General features: G+C 23.2%; 4 protein-coding genes across 4 annotated transcripts; 3 read left to right on the forward strand and 1 right to left on the reverse strand. All coding sequences in view use genetic code 6, as the record gives it.

Moving 5' to 3' along the window:
- Positions 1-310: 310 nt before the first annotated feature.
- TTHERM_00011440 (peptidase family M49 protein) lies at positions 311-3,584 on the forward strand (the record flags this gene model as incomplete). The annotated part of the gene is made up of 7 exons (XM_001008223.3): positions 311-901; positions 979-1,192; positions 1,342-1,811; positions 2,008-2,203; positions 2,263-2,511; positions 2,783-3,075; positions 3,138-3,584. The coding sequence occupies 7 exons, from the start codon at positions 311-313 to the stop codon at positions 3,582-3,584; spliced, it is 2,460 nt and encodes an 819-aa protein (XP_001008223.2).
- A 339-nt stretch (positions 3,585-3,923) lies between these two features.
- Positions 3,924-6,217, forward strand: TTHERM_000011448 (hypothetical protein; the record flags this gene model as incomplete). Its single annotated transcript, XM_012795665.1, has 3 exons — positions 3,924-5,949; positions 6,049-6,100; positions 6,172-6,217. 3 exons carry the CDS (start codon positions 3,924-3,926, stop codon positions 6,215-6,217), a joined length of 2,124 nt encoding a protein of 707 aa, XP_012651119.1.
- A 1,606-nt stretch (positions 6,218-7,823) lies between these two features.
- On the forward strand, positions 7,824-15,090 carry TTHERM_00011449 (hypothetical protein; the record flags this gene model as incomplete). The annotated part of the gene is made up of 6 exons (XM_001471060.2): positions 7,824-8,139; positions 8,572-9,442; positions 9,504-9,919; positions 10,263-10,381; positions 10,432-11,479; positions 11,750-15,090. Exons 1-6 carry the CDS (start codon positions 7,917-7,919, stop codon positions 15,088-15,090), a joined length of 6,018 nt encoding a protein of 2,005 aa, XP_001471110.2. The 5' UTR covers positions 7,824-7,916.
- An 833-nt stretch (positions 15,091-15,923) lies between these two features.
- TTHERM_00011450 (tRNA pseudouridine synthase A) lies at positions 15,924-17,378 on the reverse strand (the record flags this gene model as incomplete). Its single annotated transcript, XM_001008224.1, has 1 exon — positions 15,924-17,378. One exon carries the CDS (start codon positions 17,376-17,378, stop codon positions 15,924-15,926), a length of 1,455 nt encoding a protein of 484 aa, XP_001008224.1.
- Between the last annotated feature and the right edge of the window lie 1,032 nt (positions 17,379-18,410).

Here is an 18,410-nt window from a genome sequence, read left to right on the forward strand (position 1 = left end):
ATTAATTAATATTTAATTTATTATAAAAAATTGTTTAAATTTATAAATTAAAAGCTATGATATCTAAGTGTTCATGTTTTTACAGCTAATAAATAGCACAAATAATAATAAAAGGAATTAATTTCTAATTTATAAATTTAAGAAATGATTCAAAAACATAATGAATGATAATTTAAAAAGATGAAAACTATTTTATGATGGGTTGATTATACTTTTTTCTACTTTTTATATGTATCAAGGTCTATTTCTAGTAAAGAAGAGGTGGGAATAAAAAAGAAGATTTTGAGGGAATTAATTGATTTAGCTATTGATGAATCTTTCATATTTACTAAATATCAGAAAGAAATTAACTAGAAATCTGAAAAAAGTAAATAAATATTAGAAGAAATAAATAAATAAATTTACAAAGAAAGATTAATCAATCGATGATAAATATTTTTAGAAAGATACCAAAAACGTAATAATTTTTCTAAAAGAAGTTTAAGGAATAAATCCTTTAGAATATCAGGCCATAATATAATTTCTGTTGTAAGCAAATAAATTGTACAAATTAGATTTTTTAAAAATAAAAACATTAATCACCAAAAAATATATTATTATTACAAACAAACATAAATAAATAAATCAATAAATAAATAAAGAGTAATTATAAAGAATCATGAGCGTAAAGAAGCCATTCATTAGCGATAAGTCTCCCATCATGAGCGTTTTCTGCAGTTAAGAATTCAATTAGCTTTCTGACAAAGAAAAGGAATATTCCTATAATTTCAGCAAGGCTTCATGGGAAGGAGCAAAAATTTGCTATTTCTAAAAATCATACGAAGCTCCTGCTCTTTTCACAATTCTCTAGTTGACTCATTCAGGCTAATCTACTGAAGAACTCAGAAAATCAGCTGTAGATGTAAATAAATAATTTTTATTTGATTTAATTAAAATGAATATTTAACCAATTAACCATTTTATTGCTTTACTATGCAGGCTGGAGTCACTGAAGAAGAATTCACCAAATTTTTATACTATTCAGCAGGTGTATTCAATAATTGCGGTAACTTTAATAGCTTTGGTGATGACAAGTTCATTCCTGAACTTTCTCCTGCATCCTTCTAAAAAATCTTATCCTCATCTCACAATTACAAGCAATACAAGGAATTAATAGACTCTCTTTATGCAGATATTCAACCTTTCATTTTTGGTAGCCATTTGTTATTTATTACTTTTTCATACTTTCTTATAAAGGATTGATAAAAATATTGAATCGGAGATGATTTTTAACATCAGAAAGATAAATTAAAAAGGGAATTTTAAAAAAAAAGACTAATAATATTTTATATTAAATTAAAGGTCACGAAGGTCGTCTCAGCAAGATTGGTTATCCTCCTGTCGAAGGTAGCACTGGTTACTACTCAGGCAATTTGACTAAGGAAGAAATTGAAAAATTAGACGACTTCTTGAAAGTTTTAAATGTTGATACTTTGAACACTCGTTTAGTTAAGTTTGGAGATAAACATTACGGCGTCCTAGTTGCCTCTGTAAATAGAAGTAAAACCACTCACTACTATCTTGGTGAAAAAATAGATCTTATTTATGGTGATTACTCTCCTTTATTAAGAAGAGTTTCTTATCATCTAGAATAGGCTATCCCATTCTCTGCAAACAAAAATTAAGAAAAAATGCTTATCCACTATGTAAACCATTTCAACAATGGTGACATTGAAGTACACAAAGACTCTCAAAGAGTTTGGGTTAAAGATCAAGGCCCTATCATTGAAACTAATATCGGCTTCATTGAAACATATCTTGATCCTCGCCAAGTAATAATATATATAATATTTTAATTTTTTTTTAAATGTCTATTTAAAAGTAGAAAAAAAGTATTGTTTTAATAGTAAAATTTAAAAAAAATAAAGCGTATCAAAATGTTTCTTTTTTAAATAAAATTTAGATTTATTTGAATAGCATAAAAGATAGATTTATTTTAAAAATTGAATTTATTTTGTAAACAAAAAGGTAAGAGCTGAATTTGAAGGTTTTGTTGCAGTCGTTGATAAAGAAAGATCAGTTAAGACTAACTATTTCGTTTCTAAGGCTCCTGAATTCTTAAAGAAGATGCCTTGGCCCTCTGATTTTGAAAAGGATTCTTTCCTTAAGCCAGATTTTACTTGTTTGAGTGTCCTCAGTTTTGGTAGCTCAGGCACTCCTTTGGGTAAACAAACAAATAAATTGCTATTTATAGAAACTAATAAGCATTAAAAATTAATAAAGGTATTAACATCCCTAACTATGATGATATTAGACAAGAAGAAGGCTTTAAGAATGTTTATTTAGGAAACTGTATCACAAGCCCTAAAGAACTCCTTTTCTTGGATAAGGAAGATATTGAGCTTAAAATTAAACATTTCCCAGCAGTTATTTACCACAAGGTTATTTTCCACGAACTTCTTGGTCATGGTTGTGGTAAGCTTTTCTATGAAGGCAATTACGATGCTGAAAATATCGTTAATCCTTTGACAAGTAAGATTTATTTATTTTGATTTAAAAAACAGTTTGGCTATTTTTTAATAATTTTAATTATTTATAATTGATTGAATGAATTATTAAATAATCTTGTGTGCATTCCTGATCAGACAGATATGTTTATATAGATTAATCTTCGATTTTTAATAATATAAAAAATTTGCATTAAATTAATTAAATAAAAAAAGAGATTTATTAAACAAATTTCAAACATCTTTTATTTATTTATTTACTTACTTATTTTTATTAATTTTTCATTTTAATTAAGATGAAAAGGGTATCAAGAAGTGTTATAAGCCAAATGATACTTGGGGTTCTGTTTTCAAAAATCTTTCAAACCCTTACGAAGAATGCAGAGCTGACTCAGTTGCCCTTTACTTCTCAACTTTCAAGGAGGCTTATGAAGTCCTTTAACCTGAATAAGTTCAACATTGGGAAGAAATCTCCATTGCTTGTTTCCTAGAATTCGTTTACCAAGCTTTGATTGGTTTATAATTCTACAATGCAGATGACAAGAAATGGGGACAAGCTCACATTAATGGCAGATGGGTTATTTTATAGGTATAAATTTGTTTACTTAACTTAAATTTGCTAACATTATTTATCTTTTTTCATTATTATAGGTTTTGCTTGAAGCTGGTAATGGATTCGTTGAAATTGAAAAGGCCAAACATCCTGAAGATGCTAACAAAGACTGGATTAAGGTTAAGGTTGATAGAAGCCAAGTACTTACAACCGGTAAGGAAGCTATGAGAAAGTTTTTACTTAAGATGTAAGTCTATAAATCTACTGCTGATATCGAAGCTGCCACTGAAATGTTCGGCAACTACTCTAAAGTCAATGAAAAGTTCCTTGAAATTCGTAAAATTGTTATTGACAACAAAAAGCCAAGAAGAATTGAGTTATAAGGAAACGTCTTTAAGGACTTCCAAGGAAGTATTAGCTACAAAACATACCCTGAAACAATCGAAGGTGTCATTCAAAGCTATGTTGAACGTTTCCCCTATTTTGATAAGGAAGTTGTTGATTTATGGAATGAATATAGAAGAGTTCAAAAACCTTCACTTTGAAAAATTTAAATTCATCTAATTTGAAAATAAGTCTGAATTAATTATATTTGTTTTTTATAAAGTTTATGTTATATTTTAGATAGTATTTATTTTTAATTTTGTAAAATTAACATTTTATTTTTTTAGTATAGGATAAACATTTGGTAATCAATTAAGATATTCATTTATTTATTTATTTATTTTTGATTAAAATAATAAAAAGAAATAATAGCTAGCTAGTTAATATTCTAACAAATAAATTATTCAAATACTCTGATTATATTTCATTTTTTTTAGTTAAATTTAATAAAAAAATAAGAAAAGCAAAAAGAAATATTTATATTTTTTGATTCTTTAATAATGAATAATAATCAGTTGAATCGCATTTAGTTTAATGATAATAATAATATAGAAATAAAGTAGGACAATTTAAATTAAGCATATTAACCACCAGAAGTAGCTGCAGCCACGATTTAAAAGAGATTTTAACTAGTTTAAGCTCTTAAGAAATAAGATTTTGAGGAAGATGATATCTTAGATGAAGAATACGATAAATTAAACATGATATCTGACAATAAAATTGAAAATTAATTAAAGCAAGAAAGAAATGATATAAATATCTAGGATTAAATAGTTAATGATATGTACTAATAGGTGATCAGCGAGTCAACATTTATCCTTTTATAAAATATATTGAATGAGCTGAATAGATTTAGTGTAAAGGATTTATTTTTAAAGTTTTATTCAGAGTTAGAAAGTTTTTACTAAAATACAGAGTAGAAAATTTATAAGTACTTGAATACATTTGTAATAGATAGACTGCTAAAGAATTTTTAATTGCTTTTAAGATTTGATTTAGACTACCAACTTCTAATCAAAAAATATTTGCATTTTGTGTACTAAAACGTGAAGTACGATGAAAAGAGAATGAAATTTGACATCAACTTGTATTTTTATAAGAAAGATGTCTCTGATGAAAAGAGTCAGCAGTTAAATCCTTAAAATTGGATTTATCTCCCATAACAGTGTTTATAAAGTTATTTGGAGCGTTTACAAAGTTTGGTTAAATAGGCTTTCTAAAATTTTTATAATTCACCTTTTGAGACATTAATTGAGGAAGGTTAAGAGGTATATTCCTTGTATGATTTAAATTAACCATAAAACAGATTATTTGAGAAAACATAGCTGGGTTTTGTTCATTCTATTAGAAAATCAATAGAGTTAACTGATTTTTAAATAAATTCTTAAGATAAACAAAATTTGATAGAATTGTTAAATTAGTTTTTTATAAAATATAATGAAAATGATCAGAATAAGATAGAGCTTTTAATCTTATACAAGAAAATAGAAATTTTATATAAAAGAGTAATAAATGGTCCAATTGAAGATTTTAAGGATCAAATCAATAGTTTAATGATTAAAAATATTAAGAGTTATATTGATTAGATCAATGATTATAAATAAAATATTGAACTCAGCGAATTGTAAGAGCCGATAATCGAATTTGTTAATACTTATTACTTAGATTATTAAATTAATGCCTATTTAAATAAAATTAAGAAAATAATAGGAGAGTATAAGCAAATTAAATCAAAGTAATCAGAAATTAAAATGGAAACGTCTTAAACCTATATATAAGAAATTTTAAATTTTGTTTCAAATTAATTTATTGTAAGCTTTAAAGAAATTTTAACAAAAAGTACTGTTAAAACTCTCATTTAATACCTTAAAGAAAATAAATTTACTTAGGCTTAATAAAATTTAATACAAAAGAAAGAGCTAACTTTGTTGTTATGCAAATAAATTGGATAAAAAGTATACCCAAATGAATTTAAAAAGTAACCTTCGTAAATGAGCATGACAAGTATCTAATCAGACTTCAATTATTATTATGAAGAAAAAAAATCTAATTAGAATAGTCTAGAAAATTCCTCCAAGAGGCAAGAAGACAGAGGGAATTAATAAAATATGATGAATTAAGATAATAGCAGCTTTTCATAGAATATATTCAAAAATAAGAATTTACTTAGATTAGAAGAAAAAACTGTCTTTTAAGAAAATAGTAGAGATGAAGAATTTAATTATGAGAAGAAAGAAATTTAAGATTTTAATAAATTTTTATAAAAATTTAACTAAGAATGTTAATTAGAGAATCACTCCTATGAAATTCTTTAAAATTTAAATGAGAAGAGTAAATTTAGTAGCAATAATCATTATGTTATTATATTTTTAGAAACTAATTATTTTCTCATAATCAGACCATCCACAAAATAAGCTAAAATCATAGTAAATACTTAAATTAATAAATAGCCAGGTTATTTCAATTAAATTGTGACTGATTTGTCTCTATATTATGAAAAATTAAACATGAGGCCAATATCACAGAGTGAGTTCGAAATTTTTAAGTATTTGATCTAAAAGCAAATATTTAATTAAAAGGCAATTTGCTTTTCTGGATTGATTCGCTTTATAATTTATTATATAGAAAAAAATTAAAATTAATAATTAAGCTTAAAAGAATAATTTGAATTATTGTAGTAATAATTTTAAAATTTCAATTAAGAATTATAGTTTGTTTATAAATGCTAAAATTTATATAATCTTTAAGTGTTTGGAAACAAAGTTATGAAGTACAACTCGAACAGACCTATTGAAAATTAGGATGGGTTGTATTACAATAGTACTAATAAATTGTTGTATATTTAAAGTAAACAAAAATGCTTACTTATTCTAGATAACCACTCATAATTTTAGTAACATAAACCATAAAATGGTTAATACTAAATTGATCTAAATGACTGTATAGAAGTACATCTTCTTTCAAAAGTTGAAATAGAAAATGAAGAAATGATCAATTTAATAATGAACTCTGATATAAAGATTATATAAATATTAATTTCAATGTTTGGATTCAATTTAGAAAAAGATGAAAATAAAAATAATATATTTTTAACTAACAAACTAAGGGAGAATATATTAAGTATATAATTATAGTTTCCATAATAACTAAGATACTCTCAATAAATGAGCATAACTATGCCTATTAATTCAATAAGTAAAATTAAATTGAGCTCTCAGGTTATGCCAGTTGATTTAAAATAATTTAAGAGCAGAAATTAACTAAGCAATTAATAAATATTTGAAAATGTTATAGCATACATAATAAACGAATAAAGAGAATCAAAAAATAATTAAATAAAATATATTTTAATTTATGATTTTTAGAATAAAAACATTGCCATTTTTAATTGTGTAGATTTGGGATAATATATTTTTTCTTCACTTTTAATTTTATTTGAAGGGTTTTCAAATCAAACCATAATTAATCACCTAAAAATTGATTATTCTTAAAATGCATACATTTTAAATGTCTCTGCATAAGATAAGGATCTAAAATCTTTTAATAGTATTTTCATCGAAAGCTCAATTAATAAAGCAATTTAATTTATGCAAAAGTACTATTTGAAAGATTAAGTGTTTAGTCTTCTATTGAGAGACATAATCAGCCAAAAAAATAATTTTAATTTTAATAATTGATAAATTAATATTTTTTAATTTAATTTTTATTTATTTAAATGAATAAATAAATAATATTTATATTCTTCTTTTGTCTATTACAAATATTTTATTAAATTCATAAAATTTATTTTTGATTATTAACAAATATTCTTCTTCACTTTCTTCTTTTATTTTTTTATTTAGATAGAAATACTATTTCGATATAAAAATAACCAAGAAATGTTGTGTTTTAAGATAAATAAAAGTATTTTTTAGTTTTTTTGTACTTTGATTTTTTGAGATTTAAATCTTTTAATTATTTTAATAGACGGAAAATAATTAAAAAGGTGATGTGATCTCTTGATTAATTTGTTTTTTTTTATTTAATTTGATAGATTTTCTTTAAAGAATCGAGAGAGGATTTAAAGGTAAAACTAAAAGTACAGGAAATTAATTAGAAATATTCTAATAACTTTGGATTAAAGTTATATATTGATTGATTAACATTTATTAAGTTAGAATTTTTTAATCATTTCAAAATTGATAACAAACTAAAGAATGAATGGATAAAATATTAAATATTTGATAGAGAATAATTTAAAATATTTATTTACTTATTTTATATTTTTCATATTATTTTCGATTATAAAATAATATTTTAGATTTATTTTTTAATTGGTTTCTTTTCTTTTTTTTTGATATTAGATGAAGAAAAGATTTTTTAATCTAGTTTGATAATTTTTTACATATAAAAGTCGAATAGCTATCAAAAAATAATTAATATAGTTTTAGAAGATATCAAAATTTCTAATTTCAAAAGAAAAAAGTCTAAACAGAAAAATTAAAAATAGAAAAATGGATTTTGATTTTTTAGGTGAAAATTTTAGCGCTGAGGAGATTGAGCTGTAAAAATAGGAGTTCGAGAGAATACAGTAAGAAAAATTATAAGAGGCTTTGTTAAAGGAGATGTAAATGGAATAAGATTTTAACCAAAATATTTAGAATGACATTCAGAACATAGGAGATTATTAATAAAAAGCATCTGAACCAAGCAGCAATGCAGCAAAAAAGAAATAAGGTAACTAACAAAAACTTTTAAACAATAATTTATGAATTTTTTTTTCCATTTCTTTTGAAAGCAATCCTAGCAACAAAATAAAATTTTAATTTCTTTGGTTGAAATGATTGATAATACTTTTTTATTTTTTTGTGAGAAAGTGATAAATTTAAATGCAAATAAATCATTTTAAAAAGAATCTTATCATTGAGATTGTTTGTTAAGGTGAAATTTAATTCGTTTAAAAAGCATCTTGCTTTATTATCTGATCATGTTTATTTTTGCAAAGTTAAATATTCAAAATTTAATTTTTTACTTAAAAACAATCCAAAACACTAGTTGAAAAAATAAAGCATATTTAATATTAATTAAATATTAATAAACAATTTAATATGGAAAAATTAGTAAAAATATTTTATAAATTATTTTTTTTTAAATATCTATAAAAAAAAGATAATTAAAGAAACAAAAAAAAGTCTCCTGCCGCTGCCAGAGAGAATTCTAATAAAAATATTTTTGATGTAAGGAATTTAAATTTAGAAAATGAAATTGGTATGACTTAGCAAGAAATAGAAGTGATTGATCAGAGTTGCAATCAGATTTTAACAGAGGAAAATGTTAAGTAGTTAAAAGAAAAGTATGATGAATTAAAATAATCAGTTTAGTCTTTATTTAATAATGATGATATGTACAAGCAGACGAAAGAATAGCTTATCTAATTTTAAAAGTCCTTCATAGATGCAATCAGAATGAATGAGTAGCAAAGTAGTAGAATTGTTACTAATAAGATAAGTGAGTACCTTGCAAATAAGTTTTCTAATGAGACAAATAGAGATTTGACTAAAATATTTATGGACATTCTTATAAAATGCAAAGAAAAAGATATATATTTGGCTAACCGTCTAGAAATCATAAGACAATTTTAAAAGTACATTATGACAGGTATCTTAAATGGCGTTGATTGCAATATTTTTAGGTGCATCTGTGAGCATGAGCTTAATGAAATAATATTTCAAACAGTCGAACAATATATAGATGAGTGCAAAAAAACAAACATAAACAGAAAAGATCTGAATACAAATGCTAATTAGGTAGATGTATTACACTTGCAACAAATGTAAGATTAGCAGTAAAAAAATGATGCTAACATTATAGAGAAAGATTTTATGGATTTGGGAATCAACTAAGTAATAAATTACTATATTAAAACCTCAGATAATTTCAACGAAAATATACTCAGCAACATTTTAGAAGTCTATGCATAGTCATTAACCTAAATAAAAAATAAATTAAATTAGGCGCAATAAAACATAGAAAAAGTGGAGTAAATAAATAAATATCAAATTTATAGCTTTTTTTCAATTTATTTATTTATTATTTAAAAGGAAATCAGCCTTCAAGCAAGAAAATCCTAAGTATTTAAATGGAAGTGAAAAATGTTTAAAAAGGCTTGCAAGAGCTATCTATTACAGGAAAGCCCAACAAAATATTATTGATACTATTGACTATTTTGAATAATTGAATAATCAAGTGAATCATATAATCAGTTAAGAGATCAACAGAGGTCTCAGTTTAGTTAGTGAAAATCAATAAAATTTACAACCAATTTTCTTTTTAAATTTTTTTGACCATACTATCAACCAAATTGTGTCCATTTTTGCAGAAAAAACAATTCCATAGTCTCTAAAAACGCTTTTAGAAGAAGAATAAAGCTTGGACCATGTTAAAGCTTCAATAATATAATAAAAAAATGAACAAATTATCTCATTCCAATAGAAGAATCACCACCAATAAAATGAAGGTAAATCAATCAGTCACTAAAGCAAAATTAATTAATAAATCTCAAAATAAAAATTATTTTATTTCTTTAAATCTACACTTTTTCTTCTAAAATTAAAATAAATATCTTATATCAAAATTAATTAATTTATTTACTTTTTTAATTTTCACAAAATATTTAATTTATTTTTTTAATTTTCATAAAATAATTCAATAATTAATAAAAATGATCATTGATTTTAGAATGAAAATATTTGTTTAAATTTAAAATAAAAATAAAAACGTTATTCTCCATTATAAAACGAACGAAAAATAATGAAAAAAGATTGTTCTCTAAAAAATTATTAAAATTTAAAAATAAATAGAATCTAAGAAGATCATGGATACTAACTACTTTAACGCATTTAAAGACTTGATCTAAAGTTTGGCTTTTAAGTCTAAAGAGTGGTCTAGCTATTTTGTTGTGAGCATGTCTAAATTTGATGTAAAAAATTTGATTTTTATTTTTTTATATTAAATATTTCTTTCGAATAGGTTAAAAATGATGCCAAAAGCAAATATTGTTTGATGCTTCATGAAATAACTTTTGGTAAATTGAAAGAAGTTATGAGTCTTCAGCAAGAAAAATATACTATGGTGAAAAATGCATAGAAAATTATTTAGGATTTATGGTTAAAACTTGATGAAGACCTAAAACACTTGAATTTTAAAGCATTCTGCATTTATTTTAGAAATTATAACAGTTTTTCAGATTAAAATATGATGCAGGGTGAAGAAAATACAATTTCTATAAATTTTAAAGGTGATCAAGTCAAATATAAAATATGCTTCTTGCAATTAATCATTAAGCAAAATATGAAAATTTAATAGGACAAGAGGGAAGAATTTATTGATTTTCTGTTAAATTTGATCAAGTAAATTGGAAAATTTAACCATATCTTAACTTTATTCTTCTTCTATCTCTATGAATAATGTTAAAATAAAGAAATTTCTCTTGCTACATTTTCTTGTGAGGACTTTAAAAATTATGTTTATAACACTATTGCTGAAGCATAAGTTTTTGGAAAATTTTATAATTTCTCAGAGACTGTGAATAATTTCTCACTTGCTTTTGAAATCTGCTAACTTATTAACAGGTTAAATGTTGACTATGATAAATACTATAATCAGCACATTGATGAGCTTAATTAAAATGTAATTATGAATAGATAGTCTAAGAATGTCAACATTCGCTACTTCCAGCACTATTTGAACAAAGATTAGTAATTAACAGCATTCATAGTTGGAAAAATTTTTGGCAACTTCACAATTGGAGTTTAAAATTTCTAGATAGAATTTTAAGAAGACACAAAGCCTATTTTATCTTTTACTACCTACTATTCTTAGTTCTTATTTACCCAAATCTTTAACGAAAGGTATATCAGAGACAAACTAGAAATCCTTTTCTATCATTTCTGCTGCTTCCTAAAAGAAAGAGTCAGCTAAGAAACAACTCTCGTAGAGTTCAATCCTACACTTTTAGTAAACTTCTAAAGTTTTATTCAAGAAATAGAGAATTAATTGAAAATTCCTCTAAACCAAAGTAACATATTAAGTTTTAGCTTTTTCTATTTTATCCATTCACAAATTTATATAAAAAAAACATTTAATTTTGTTAAAATTTAAATCTTAATTAAAAATTGTAAAAAATGTTTAATTGAGTTTTAAAAACAATTTATTGTTCAAAATAAAATTTTTATTTTCTCTAATTTTTTCAAAATGATTTATTTAAGCTTATTCAATGAAATTTAATCAGATTAATTTAATCATTTTATTTTTTATTTTTTTAAACTAAATTTCCAATTAAATATAGGTATAAATGTAGAGGGAATATCTAATTAAATTATCTAAAATCCCTATGAAGTATAATAGCAACAGATTCAATAGCAATTGTATCAATCTCCTTCAAATTAGCTAATAAACTTTTAAAATGAATAATAAAATGAAATCTAACCAAATTAGTAGAATAATGTAGGGCAGCATTTATACAAATAAATTATTGAAAATTTTTAAATCTCTAGAAAATAAGCAGATGCAAATGAAGAAGAATAAGTCATTTAAGAAAAAAGAATGAATTAATTAAACATTTAGCAAGACATAGATAACGAAAAGGCTGAATTAGAAAATTTTAAGCAAAAGATTTCTGAATTAGAAAACGAATTGGAGAATCTCAAGTCTTAAAATCAAATTAAAGAGTAAGAAATTGCTTAGATTAAGTAAGAACATTAAGTATAGATTTAAAATGAGTAGAATAAATTACTTTAGCTTGAAGAGGCTTAAAATAATTATTTGAAGCTAATATAAGACCTTGAAAATAATAAAAATATTAATCAGCAAGCTGATCAGAAAATATAGAATTTATAATATGAATAAAACGAGGAATACATTTAAGCTTTGTAAAATGCTTCTGATTAAAAATTGAGTCAAAAGCAGAAAGAAATAGAAGGACTCTAACAAGAACTTTTACAAATATAAGAAAATTTAGAATCAATTAATTAAGAGCTAAATAGGAGTTAATAAAAGATAATACATAACAAAGAAGATTTATTAAGAATTTGCAATGAAAAATAGGAAATTCTTAATTAAGTGCAAGAAAAAGAGAGATTTATTAAATAGTAAGAAATTTAGCTCATGGAATTAAAATAGAAATTGCTTTAAGCTGAAGAATAATCAAAAATATTGCAAGAAAACAGTTAAACATTAAAAAATCAATACATGGAAATCGAAAATAAACTCCAAAACTCCATTTAAGTGGAAGACGTAAAGTAGCTTATGGCTCCTATTTACGATTCTTTCAAGTAACTACAAATTAACTCTAGCACTCTTCTCTAGAATCCTTTAATATCCCCAAGTTAAGTAATATTGAATTAAATTGACGGTGAGTAATTTGAATAAGATGAGCTTTTTAATTGCAAAGATTACTACTCAGAATCAATTAAGTTTATTTTAAATGACATAAAATCTCTTAACAAGCAAATTAACTAAATTAACAAGCAGGTTATTTAATTAAACTTAGCAATTACAGATACTCATAGTAAATAATAAGCTCATTAACAAAATTAAATTTATGAGTTTTCAGAATAAATTGCTAAGAAGGAATGCCTTTTGAAAGAATTACAAGAAAAAATTGAAGCCAAAATGAATTAATTAGATGAAATTGAAAATCAAAAGATTTAATTTAATGAAATTCAATAAAAAGCTTTGTAAATGAATCTCGATTTAAGTAAAAATGAGTAAGCATAAAATTAAATAGAAGAATAAATCAAAAAAAATGAAGAGCTTCAAACAAATTTAAATAAAATGCATGATGATTATCAAAAAATAATCGAAGAAAAGGATTAGTTATTATAAAAAATAAATGATTTATAGGAGTAAAACTAGTAATTAATAAATTAATCTCAATAATATGCTCAACAACAACATTTCTAATCTTAAATTTATTCAAAATAAGAAGAACTTGAGTCTATTAATCAGAAAATTATTTTGAAATAGCAAGAACTCGAGAGCTTATCAAAAATGGTGAACGAATAATAGCAGTAATAATAAAATGGCTAAACAAAAGTGAATAACATTATAATAAACTAAAATAGCATAATTGAAGGTTTGTAAGTTAATAGCCAAAAAAAATCTATTGTTTCTAATTTGAATAATTTCGAATATGAGCTCAGTTTAACAAGTAAGTAATTATAGCAATTATAAAATGAATCTAAAATGGTTTAGCTGCCAACGACTTTAAATAATAAATTAAGTGAAAATACAGAATTATTAAATAATTCTTTAAAAATGGAAATTGAACAAGAAGTAAAAACTGAATATGATATAAACTCATCACCTATTTCAAGCAGCCTGGTAAAAATGGAAGATATTGTATAAAAATCCTAATAAAAAGAAAATAATCCTTTTAATGATAATAGCAGCAACAATTTTATTCAGAATCCCAACCATTTTTCTTCGTCTAATGAAAAATTTAATGAATAAAAGTTAGATATTTAACCTTTAATGAACAAAGAATTTTTATTTGAAAATAACTTTTTATCTCAGTAATAAAACAGATAAATACTATAAAACTCACTTACGTTATAAACAAATTAGATTGATTAAATTTCTTAAAATGGTAACGATTCTTAACATTTCTATTCTTAAAAATATGACAGATCAAGTATAATAAGTCAAACAATTGCAGCACCTTATACTAGAAATTAAATCAAAAGAAACACCTCTAACTGTGTTAATGAAAAATTTGAATTCAATTTGAATTTGTTTTGCCAAATTTACTACAACCCTGAATCCAGGAGTAAATTGATAAAATTTTTGATTGAAAAATACAAGATTAGAGTTTTATTTTTTGACTATGAAAATAAAGAATTTGAAAATTTAGATTCTATAACTTAGGATATTATCATTATAATTGATAATTCTTTTAATGCTTTTATTTATATCTAGAAAACATAAAGTTTCTTTTCATGGAAACAAAACCCAAAATGTAATAAATCGATTAATAAACAGTTTTTAGATTAAAAAATTGGTCAAGAAATTGTTAAAAAATATGGAAAAATTCAGGAAGAATTTGAAACATTTTCAGATAACAAAACACATGAAATAGCATAGCTTTTATTTAACTAATTATAATTACATAAAAAGGAATTTCTCTTTTAGTTTGTCATGAATTCTAATTTATTAAGGAATGTTTAAATATAGTTTATCGATACACACTTAAATTAAGCTTAAATAAATTAGATATTTACATCATTTTAAAATTCTCAAGATTAAGAAATTCTAGTACTGGTCTCTTACAATAGCTTTTTTTATACTTACAGATATTTTAATAAGATAAACGGTAGTCTTAATAGATTATACCAAACATATGTAAAATAAATATCTTTGAATCAACAAAAAATATTAGAAATGATTTAAGAAGATTAAAACCTAAACTCAAATTTTTTGGTTTCTAAGTTATTAACTGAGATTAAATATAGTAACGACTAAGAATATCAACAAATTCTATTATTCCTACTTACATACGGGCCATTAATTATTCTTCAAAAGTTATAAGAAGGGTGTGCTAATCCCGAAGAGTTGTTTAAAGAATTAAATGAAACTTTCTAAAATACAGAAAGATATAATTACTACACCCTCTAATAAGATTATATTTGAATTAAAACCAAAAATATAACTATGTTAATCAAATAAAAATGTACATTTTATTTTATTTTATTTTTTGTTACAAAAATTAATCCTTTTAAAACTTACTTACTTATTTATTTTTCTCTTTTATTATTATTATTATTTTTTTTTATCATTTTAATAAATTGTTAACTAAACCATTTTCTTTATTTATTTTTAATATCAATAAAAATAACTTTCAATAATTAAGAAATATATTCTTAACTTTGTTTTCACCAATTTTAAATAAATATTAATTGATTAACTTTATTAATTAATTAACAAGTATTAAGTATTCTAACAATACCTTAATTAATTAATTATACTATTTAAAATTAATAATATTTATGAATATATTTATTAAGAGGATGATTTGATTGATATATTTAAATATTTAATTAAACTCTACATAAACATAAATTAAAAATATATATTTCTTAATGAATAAATAAATTAATAACTTGTTGCTAATATTAATAAATAAACAAATCCTTTTATTAATTGGGAAAAAAATTTCATATATGAAACAAATTATTTATTTTTTGACTTGATTGAAATCAATAATAAATATTTATAAAATTAATTTAGAATTTCTCTCATCAAATTAAATTAAAATATTTATAATAAATGATCATAAAAATATATTTTATGATCTAAAAGTATTAACTGATTTTAGAAAAGATTTATCATCTAAATTAACTATTAATGTAATTAGAGTAAGTAATTAAGCTTTCATATAAAGATAAACATAAAACCAATCATACATACATACTAAGTTAACATTTATTTTTTAAATTAATCAGAAATAAATTAAATTCATTCATTCATTGATCCATATCTCCTGAAACAGATTCATTTTCTTCAGCAAGCTCGTTTCCTGCTTTGACATCTTTAATCCATTATTTGTAAATTGCATTAACATCCTCTTCGTTCATGACTGCTTTTTCAATAATATCTCTCATTTCTCTTAAACGATCTTCTTCAATCTTATCGAATTCAATAGGTTCTGGGATTTCAGGTTTCTTGTTGTAACTATCAAATCTCATACGATTTAGGAATAAACCATGGGCAGGAGCAAGCCAAATACGCATGACATTATGGAAAAAGCTAGAATCCATAAAGTTGTCAGGGTAGTCTTCCTAAATCATCATGCAAATCATACCCATCATCTTACGAATTTAATGATAAACAAAACTCTATCCTACTAAAGTAAATCTAATGAATTTCATTCCGTTTTAAGGGTTGGTGATTAATTCAGTTTTCATGTCTAAAATATAACGCATACAACGAGGGTCTTTTGCTTTCATTTATCTTGTGTAATTGTGGTAATTATGAGTTCCTTTGAACTTATCAGCTAATGTAGAAACTCTTTACATGGTTTTTTACTCAAATTCTTCTGTCATAGGAGTACCTGCTATAATGTCATCATACTTCTGATACATAAAAAGAGGCATTAAGTATTCGTATACTCTGTATTTGCAGTGAGTACGAATATCAAATTTACGAGATACCTGTTTAATTGAAACACAGCGAATATCTGCTGGTAAATTGCTGTTTAATGCATTTATAATCTTATCTATATCGATATGCTTTCTTCTTTCGTTAGCAAATTCTTACAGTTATTTGTGATGAGCCTTACTAACTTCCTTCTTTTTTCTGTTTTCTTCAGCCTCTTATTGTAATCTTCTACTTCTTTCTTATCTCTCTTCTTCAGTCATATCTTCAACCTTCTTACTTTCTTCTAAATTTTTTTCTCCTTCCTTTTATTCTTCCTATTCTTCTGCTATTTCTTAATCATTATCAGCAGCTTCTTCTTCTATAGCCTAGGATTTTATTTCTTTTTCAGATGCTTAATTACCATTTGCATTTTATTATTCACCAGAGTTTTCTTCTGGTTTTTTATATTGTTCAGATTCTAATAATATTTCGTTTTTTTCTTATATTTCCTTTTAAATTTCTTCAGGATTTTTATCATCCATTCTAAGAGGACTACCTCTCATAAGGTACTCTTCACTAATAGCCAACTTAACGTTAACGCCATTACATAATGCATGAACTCCCTTATCAGTTCTAGCTCCTCTTCCCCAACCTGCTTTTTTTAACTCTCCCATATGTGTTTCACTAATCAATTTAGAGTCTATCAAACCTTCAAACAATGACTTTTCTATAGTCTTAATGTTTTAGTCCTTTTAGCTCTATGAACCATGGTACCCTTTGCCATTATAGCCAAAGAATATTGCTACTTTGATCTTAAAGAAATTTCTTTTAGTTTAAATCATTAATAACCTTTATATGAATATTTATTTATTTCCTTTTATGAATTTGTTTTACTCTACTTCTATTTAAGATATTATTTAATTAATAAACTAATTTATTTATTTATTGCTAATAAGTAAATTTTATACTAATTAGTCTATGTGATTGTCCTTATTTTTAGTTTTTTTATAATGTCAATTTTAATTCTTTCTTGGTTGTAAATAAATTAATAAAATATAAATATTAGAAATCTCTTTTTACAAATTAACTAATTAATTAATTAACTATCTATTTAACTTTGTCTATCAAACAAGTAGTAAAAACAATATCAAACTCCTTTTATTAATTAGAAAATATTTGTTTTTTTATTTATTAGAATTTTCACATCTTTTTTTATTAAATCTCCATTAAATCTTGTTTAAAAACTTAGTATTTTATATTATTTAAGTTTTCATAAGAGCATAACTCAATAATTTTAAATATCATCATAGCTATTTCAAAAAACATTTCTATTTATCTAAGGCTCTATTTTCACAAAAATAATTAAATTATTTATAGTATTTATTCTAAACAAAATCAAGGCAAATTTTAGCTATATATTTATTGATCTATCTATCTATTTATTTATAACATATTGATTATTTACTATAAATTCAACTTTTAATTAGCATTTTTTTATAAGCAATTAGAAATAAATATATTTATTTTCACATCTAAGAATATAAGATTTATTTATTCACTAAAAAGTATATACATGCTTATAATTCCGTACATTATTAATTTAAATGATAATGATCTTTTATTAAAAAATCTTGCTAAAATACTTGCTTCTAATAACCAATAAACTTGAGCAAAATTATATTATTAAAAAGAATTTAAATAAGCTTTTTTAATTATTTAAAAAATATTTTAATAATATTTGAGAAGAATCATTTTAGTTCTAATTGTTTTTCAAAGAAATACTCAAATTAAAAATAAATAATACTAATAAATCTATAAAAATAAAGTAAAATGTTAATTTATTTATTTATGTATTCATAGAGTATGCTTTTTGG

Source organism: Tetrahymena thermophila (genome assembly GCF_000189635.1).
Source record: "Tetrahymena thermophila SB210 genomic scaffold scf_8254803, whole genome shotgun sequence".
In the NCBI taxonomy this organism is placed as follows: Eukaryota; Ciliophora; class Oligohymenophorea; order Hymenostomatida; family Tetrahymenidae; genus Tetrahymena; species Tetrahymena thermophila.